Source organism: Triticum aestivum, chromosome 4B (assembly GCF_018294505.1).
Source record: "Triticum aestivum cultivar Chinese Spring chromosome 4B, IWGSC CS RefSeq v2.1, whole genome shotgun sequence".
NCBI classification, from domain to species: Eukaryota; Viridiplantae; Streptophyta; class Magnoliopsida; order Poales; family Poaceae; genus Triticum; species Triticum aestivum.
Genome location: NC_057804.1, coordinates 149,582,693 through 149,590,504, shown reverse-complemented (window position 1 = coordinate 149,590,504; position 7,812 = coordinate 149,582,693). Strand labels below are relative to the sequence as shown.

Below are 7,812 nucleotides of genomic sequence, written 5' to 3'. Positions count from 1 at the left end.
TCATTGAGTTCGACACTCTTACTTATCAAAAATGCTACAACTGATCCCTTACACTTGTGGGTTATCACGGCGGCTCCTTCTCAAATATCACATCATCCAAATCGTCATCCCCCAACCCTATTTTCTCCATCATCTCTGTTACTGCGCCGTACTCTACCGGCACCTTTGATCCAGAAGCTTGTTGGACATGCGTGACAAACCGAGGCCGAACTTGAACCTACGAGTTTTTCTGCGGAACCTTAGATTTCCCTATGCCCGTCAAAACCCCAACCAAGATCATGCAGCACTACAAAGGAGCACCCCTTGATCAGTTTGAGCTGTGTAGAATGGGGGAGAAGACAGCAGGGGAAGATAGTCTCAACGTCGGTAGGACGCCGCTGAGAGTAGAGAGAACCCTAACTCGAGGGGATTGATTCTTTTTTTTTTAGGGGATTGAGCGAGGGGATGGGCAAACACGCAGCGGCCCAGGCGCCCAGCCCATCTTCAACTCGGCTCTTTCATTCTTAGGCTGCCACGCAGAGTCGCAGACTCGCTTCACCAGTTTCTTTCTATCTTTTTTCCCTCTCTTCCCCATTTCAAAACTTCCAGATCCACCTAGGGTTTGCGCCTCCTCCCTCCGCCCCCATCACACAAGCCGCATCGAGGAGGACGACGCCGACCTCGGGCCGCCGGAAGCACCATGGAGAAGTACGAGAAGTTGGAGAAGGTCGGGGAGGGCACCTACGGCAAGGTGTACAAGGCGCAGGACAAGGCGACGGGCCAGGTGGTGGCGCTCAAGAAGACCCGCCTGGAGATGGACGACGAAGGGATCCCGCCCACCGCGCTTCGTGAGATCTCCCTCCTCCGCCTCCTCTCCAGCTCCCTCTACGTCGTCCGCCTCCTCGCCGTCGAGCAGGCCACCAAGGGCGGCGGCGCCGGCGGTGGAGGGAAGCCCGTCCTCTACCTCGTCTTCGAGTTCCTTGACACTGACCTCAAGAAGTTTGTCGACGCCTACCGCCGTGGGCCCGCCCCTAAGCCGCTCCCAACGCAGGTCGTCAAGGTAGCGATTTTAATTCGTTTTGATGTTGCTTTGCTCTGCTCAGTTGGCTTTCCGCCGATGCTACGTCGCCTGAGTCTCCTATCCATCGATCTGAGGACTTGGCACTTTCTCATATATGCCCATTTCGAACTCTGAGTTTTGCATCGGAAATGTGCAGAACATTTGATATGCAATCAGAGCGAACTACGCTGTAAATTTTAATTCGTAATTGACATGATTAATCTTGACAATAAATTGAAGAAATTAAAACATTGAACCATTTTAAATGCTGATGAAATGTGGAATCAGAACATCATACGGTCGTATGCGTTTGTAGTTGGTTTGAATTCGTCAAAAAATATGCAAACTCTACTACTCTAGCCTAGTTGCAGTAGACTAAATTAGGAACTAAGTAGTGCTAGTATAATGGTTGAAACTCAATGTTGACTGCTGCTGGCGTTCTCTATTTTGCATACACTCAAGTACAGATTAGGGGCCCCTCCAAATCCAGAGCTTAATTTGTTGTTAGCTTTGGAATCAATTCATCTTCATGCCTTTATTTTGAGGATGCTATCATTAATTTTCATTGGACAGCAGATGGCAGAGTCCAGTTTAATTTTGATAGGTCTGTTTCGGGCTAATAGACAACTTTCTTTACTTTCTTGTAGAGTTTTTTGTATCAGTTATGCAAAGGAATTGCACACTGCCATGGCCATGGTGTCCTTCATCGGTTAGACCTTTGTTTTCTGATTTATGTTGCTGTATTTATCGGCCCATACAACATATTGCAATTGTTGCTAATGTGATTTATGATTGTTCCTCTTTGATATCATAGGGATTTAAAGCCCCAAAATCTATTGGTTGACAAGGAGAAGATGATACTGAAAATTGCAGATCTTGGGTTAAGTAGAGCTTTTACTGTTCCCATGAAAAGCTACACCCATGAGGTACTGTTTACTCGTCTATTCATCTGTAAAATTGGACAATGAACACTAGTTCAACATAATTTATCAGCATGGTTTAGTATGTTCCTCGGTCCTATTCCCTATTTTTGTGTTGTAGATCGTGACGCTTTGGTATAGAGCTCCTGAAGTACTGCTTGGAGCAACACATTACTCAACCGGTGTTGATATTTGGTCCATCGGATGCATCTTTGGTATGGCAATATTCCTTAATTTTGGTCTATGTCATTGAAGACTGCCTCTGGACTGGTTTACAAGCCCATCTCGTACTTTGAGCCTAACTTTGACCACCGATTTAGTGAGAAAAATATAAGTTGCATGCATAAACAGTACACCATTGGATTCACATTTGAAAGAAGCTTTCATTGCATACTTTTTGTGGCATATAATTGTACTGAAACAGAAAGCACACCTGTACAATCACAGCAAAAATACACTAGGGAATTGATGGTCACTCCTGTCTATATGAAATAGTAGATGAGTGGTTTTGTGCTTTAGATCAGTGGAAATTGCATTTGCTCGAACGAAGGTATTGCCATAGCAGCAATTCTAAAGCCTTCAACGTATGAAGTATTGCAGTTAAGAGTCAACTACCAAGATCTTAAGCTCCAATTTCGCATGGGCCTCATGCTTTTAAATTTCTGGCCGACTCCTTCAGTTTTTCCTTGCTCTTCTTAACTTACAAGATGACATATTTTCCACTTTTGATTGAATCCCCCTCCCCACCCCCACCATTTGATGTTTATACTCTTTATTATTCTGTACAGCCGAGATGGTCAGAAAACAGGCTCTTTTCCCTGGTGACTCTGAGTTACAGCAACTGCTTCACATGTTCAAGTATTTCCCTCTCTCTCTCTCTCTCCTGCTTCTCATTAGTACTGAGAATATGTATTTATCAACTTATCATGATAAAACTACTTTTCTTAGTTGCAAGAATATCATGCTAGTACTTTCAGAACAATCCTATTTATTGTCCTGTTCTGTTGAAAAACATGCCGGATTTTCCATGAGGTGATGCTTGCTACAATCTGGAAACATAGCAAAACTTGTCCCAATTTGAGATGGTGGACTTTATCAAACTGTTCTTTGTCAGACTCTGTCTGCTCCAATAACTGAAAACTTCTGATTCGAATTAGCACCAGTACGACATACAGTATGTCATATTTTATTAGTTAATATTTCTTCTATCGATTTTATATTGTACATGCATTGAACCGTTAATTAAAAGTGCTCCTTATCAGGCTGTTGGGAACTCCTACCGAGGAGGATTGGCCTGGAGTAACTGCTCTGAGGGACTGGCACGAGTTTCCTCAGTGGAAAGCACAAAGATTGACGCGTGCAGTCCCTACACTGGAACCAGAAGGAATTGACCTGCTATCGGTATGCTAAAAAGCTTAAATGCTAGCCCTACATTCTCTTCACTGGAAAATCATTAGCCTGTCAAACTAAACATGCACTGTGCTTCATTACTATTGCTTGTTGTTTCTCCAACTCAACAATTTCAAGTTATGGAGATATGCTTAACCATCCATTCCCTGTAATTTGTCTGCTATCTTATGATGTTAATTCTGCTGAACATTATTTTGATGCACTTGAGTTGAGTTTTCCATTCATATGCCAAGGCTGCATCAAGTATGTCTAGCTATATGGGCTTACATTTCCATGTCTCGTTCCTTGCAGAAAATGCTCCAGTTCGATCCGGCGAACAGGATCTCAGCCAAAGCCGCGCTAGAGCATCCCTATTTCAACAGCCTCGACAAGTCTCAGTTCTAGCTGTTCTAGCTACCGTGTGATTTTTCTCAACTTGGTGTGTGTGCTCTGCTCACCAACTTGTTCCGCCATGAGATCGATGCTGAAAACGCACGAAACCATGTTTCATCTACCTACAATCAGCAACGGCGTGTTGCTGGTAGTTGGCTCCCATGAGCGCCCGTCTCCTAAACCTCCAGCACTTGATTTGCCTTGAGAATTATCGACTGAAGATACTTGTTGTTCAGATCATGTAGGAATTTTATTTGCTCTGTACGGAATTGTTTGATGAGATGGGTTTGCGGACAACAGACATTTGTGTAGCATAATAAGGTAGTACTAGTATTTGTTAAGAAAATGTTGCTTCATGACAAGTGAAGCTATTCGGTGCTGTGAAGTGGTGAGAGGCGTGTGTCCGTGGAAGGAGCTAATAGTTAGCATTTGATGTGGACATTTAACATAAACCATGATTCTGTCGGGGACATTTGGCCAGCCAAGGCGCGGGAACTGTAATGAGCATATCCAAAAATACAAGCCATTTCTATGAGCTGGCCCGGTTTAGCAAACAGTTTGCCTAATTCACATCTAGATGCTTTTTAAAGATGTCACATCTAAGCTTCCACAAATATATAATGCATCAACAAGAAATAAAAAAATAGGATAAAGAAATAGACCACAAACAGAATGGATATCAGCTTAGAAATTACACACCACTTTGCCAATTTGTCATGCTAAAAAGGACTATGAACTTTCATCTGGCTTGTTTGAGGAATAGGGTTGGATGCCAGCTCATGACCAAATGTCTGTGGACACCCCGGACATATCCGTGGACATTTGGAGTCTTGTTTGGTGAACCATAGGATAAGTCTTAAGGGTAACTCCAACGCATGAACGCATTTTTTCTGTTTAGATCCGCGTCGACAGAAATCACAGCCCAATGCACGGACATAAATCTGTTTTGTGTCCATGTGGGCGCAAATCCGCCTCAAATTTGGGTCGGGTTTGCATCCATACGAACATGAGACGACCGCGCCGCGCGTTCGCTCGATGTCCGCCCTACAGTCCTTTTAGATGGGCAGGGGCGGGGGACGCCCACTCTTCTCCCTCTCTTTGCCCCCAATCGCTCGATAGTGCCCAACCCTAGCCATTGTTGCTGTTGGCCGGAGAGGGTTTCGGTGCCAGCCATCCCGGCCTCCACCCGTGCCGACGAGCTCAAGATACACCCCCGCGGAGCTCTCCCTGTAGACTTCCTCCACGACCCGGCATAGGACGTCGACTTGCTGAATTGGGACACCTGGTTCGTGGACGAGCACGACCCGCGCCGCCAGTCCTTCTTCGCCTCCCGTGTGCGTGCTCCTAGTTCACGTGCGGCGATTGAGGGGGAGACCGGTGAGGAGGCCGATGAGGCCTACAAGAAGGCCGTCGAGGACTCCAAGCTCGAGGAGTTCGCCAAGTGGCCGGGCCTGGCATTGATCCTGGCCGCATTGGCCGCAGGCGATGTCGTCGTGCCCAAGTCGGAGCACGCGTTGGAGTCGGATTTGCCCCCAAGATAAGAATGAAAATGTCTGGATGATAATCAAAAGGCCCAAAAAAATGATTGAGATTTGAAGCAGGCAACGTATGAAGCTTTTTTTTTCGTTCCTGTTAACCAATTCAGACGCAACGGCACCACGCTGTGCGGTGCTGTCCACGTACGGTACCGTCCATCGTCAACAGCTCGTCAAAGTTCCCTCCCCGGCCTTGCCTACGCCATCGCATCCTCATCCTCGCATGGCATGGGGTCCCCTAAATCAAAATCGAGCTCCCCCATGGCGTCCTCCAAGCCCCCCACGGCGTCCTCCGCGAGCCACCACCAGGCGGGCCGCCGCCGCCGCCGGTGCCTCGTCGCCACGGCGGCCGTCCTGTTCGCCCTGGCCGCCGTCCTCGCCGTCCTCTTCCTCACCGTCCTCCGCGTCCGCGACCCCACCATCCGCCTCGTGTCCACCCAGTTCGTGGGCGCCGCCCCGAGCTTCGCGCTCCTCCCGACCCCGTCCCTCCGCCTCAACCTCACGCTCCTCGTCACGGTGTCCGTCCACAACCCCAACCCGGCCTCCTTCACCTACGCCGACGGGGGCCACGCCAACCTCTCCTACCGCGGCGCCCACGTCGGGGACGCCGAGATCGACCCGGGCGCCGTCCCGAGCCGCGGGGACGCGGAGGTCCGGGTCGCGCTCACGCTGGAGGCGGACCGGTTCGCCGCCGCCGGGGGCGCGAGGCAGCTGGCCGAGGACGTGGAGAGCCGGGCGATGCCGCTGGAATCCGCCACCACCGTCCCCGGCACGGTGCTGCTGTTCGGCGTGTTCAGGCGCCGCGCCGTGGCATACTCCGAGTGCAGGCTCGAGGTCGCCGTCATGGAGATGCGCGTCCAGAGCCACCAGTGCAACAGCAGCACCAAGCTCTGACCCCGATGATCGACGGATCTCGCCGGAGAAGATTGGGTGCGAGGCATGGCCGTAAGGAGGCGCCACGTGCAGCCACGCCAGCGCACAGGGAGGTTTGGTGTGTGCAGCTACACGTTCGAACGTCCGCTCACCGGGTTCGACCGAGGATTGAAATTTAAACAGCGGATTCCCGCAAAATCGATGCGTTTGTTCTACCCGTACGTGCGAGATTGGGAATTTGTATCCGATCTGACGATAAGCTATGACTTGAACATGGTAGTGTAGTGTTTTTTTTTAGGAAATCACCGAGGGGAGAGTTCTCCCATGTGAATATATATATTGCTCAAAAGCTGCCAAAGCACATAGTTATTTCATGGTTTTGACTAATCCAATTTATAAGAAAAATCGGCTCAAAAACCTGAACAAGTTGGTCTTATTTATGAGAAAAAATGGACAAAAAATCGGACAAATAGCAAGGGGAAAAAATATTAAAAAATAACACTTAGGACAAGGCACGCTTAGCTAGCAGACATAAGGACACAAGTAGATGTGGAATATCGTCGAGGAATCACAATACCAAACTTTGCAAGCAACCTAACGCACCGCATTAGCGTGTGTATCAAGCCCACAACACAACTCAAAAGCATCCACAATCAACGAGTACCATTGAACACGAACTTTTGCTTGGTGCTCCGCCATAGAAATTCAGAACGATTAGCAAGTTCGGGGAGGCATCTTCCGCCGTCAATGGGCAAAGATAAACCAAGATATCACCAAGAGCACGAAGCTCGCCGCAACACAATGACATCCACGAGAGGGTCTCGAGCATGCACAACAACAACGGCGAGGCACCTTCACAAGGGAAAATAGACGACCGTCCTACGACGCCAAAGGCACGCCGCCAAACCCTTAAGAACACCACCGAACAACCACCATCGACCCCAATGTGGCCGCATCCCCACAGTCGTCAAACCCACAACAAACATGCACCACACCAATCAATCGAGCCATCCCCCAGACAATGTCTTTAAGAAAGGGTGTGACGCGGGATGTGTCACTATTGTCTGTTCCTAGCGCACCTAGAGCAGGGTTTCCCCCCGAAGTCTGGTTGAGAATGAAGCCACCATGACAGCGGTGCCTCCAAGAAGGTTAGCGGTACCCACACATGGCGCCACCACCGGCTCCGGGTGGAGCAGGACTTTCGCCCAAGAGAGCACAAAAAAAGACACTAGTAGATAAGATTTTTTTAGGGATACATTGGTAGATAAGATAGATGCATCCATGCAGCCATGCAGCACCACAAAGCAGAGACCACGACCATGGCCAGAACCGGTTCAGGGCAACCCATATCCGGCCGAATCCAGCCTGCCCCAAAGATAGTGTAGTTCATTGCTCTTCCAGCCTTCTTGTTCGTGGCTACCTTCATAGCATCCTGACGGTTTGAAAAGAAATGGGAAAATAGCAGGAAAGGTGCACGGGAGCATAAACGGCTCGTCATATTTACATAAAAGAAAAAAAAAGAATATAGCAAGAAAAAAGAGAGCAAAACAAACTGCAAGGGAAGGGATTGACAACCCCGTCTTGAAAAGAAATGGAAAAAATCATCTTTATATAAAAGAAAAAAGAATATTGCAGAAAAGGTGCGCGGGAGCATAAACGGCTT

At 48.5% G+C, this 7,812-nt stretch overlaps 2 protein-coding genes across 2 annotated transcripts; both read left to right on the top strand.

The window, feature by feature from the left end:
• The first annotated feature begins 503 nt into the window (after positions 1-503).
• Positions 504-4,103, top strand: LOC123091558 (cyclin-dependent kinase B1-1). Its single transcript, XM_044513090.1, has 7 exons — positions 504-1,039; positions 1,687-1,748; positions 1,854-1,965; positions 2,081-2,174; positions 2,748-2,817; positions 3,222-3,360; positions 3,661-4,103. The coding sequence occupies exons 1-7, from the start codon at positions 680-682 to the stop codon at positions 3,751-3,753; spliced, it is 930 nt and encodes a 309-aa protein (XP_044369025.1). The 5' UTR covers positions 504-679; the 3' UTR covers positions 3,754-4,103.
• Positions 4,104-5,476: 1,373 nt separating this feature from the next.
• On the top strand, positions 5,477-6,523 carry LOC123091559 (uncharacterized). The gene has a single exon (XM_044513091.1). The coding sequence runs from the start codon at positions 5,505-5,507 to the stop codon at positions 6,168-6,170; it is 666 nt and encodes a 221-aa protein (XP_044369026.1). The 5' UTR covers positions 5,477-5,504; the 3' UTR covers positions 6,171-6,523.
• The last annotated feature ends 1,289 nt before the right edge of the window (positions 6,524-7,812 follow it).

Excerpts from the sequence above, each read along its gene's own strand:
- LOC123091558 (XM_044513090.1), top strand. The coding sequence starts at position 680 with ATGGAGAAGTACGAGAAGTTGGAGAAGGTCGGGGAGGGCACCTACGGC. Across the intron at positions 1,966-2,080 it reads TGAAAAGCTACACCCATGAG|ATCGTGACGCTTTGGTATAG; the intron begins GTACTGTTTACT and ends TTTGTGTTGTAG. Across the intron at positions 2,818-3,221 it reads CAACTGCTTCACATGTTCAA|GCTGTTGGGAACTCCTACCG; the intron begins GTATTTCCCTCT and ends GCTCCTTATCAG.
- LOC123091559 (XM_044513091.1), top strand. The coding sequence starts at position 5,505 with ATGGGGTCCCCTAAATCAAAATCGAGCTCCCCCATGGCGTCCTCCAAG.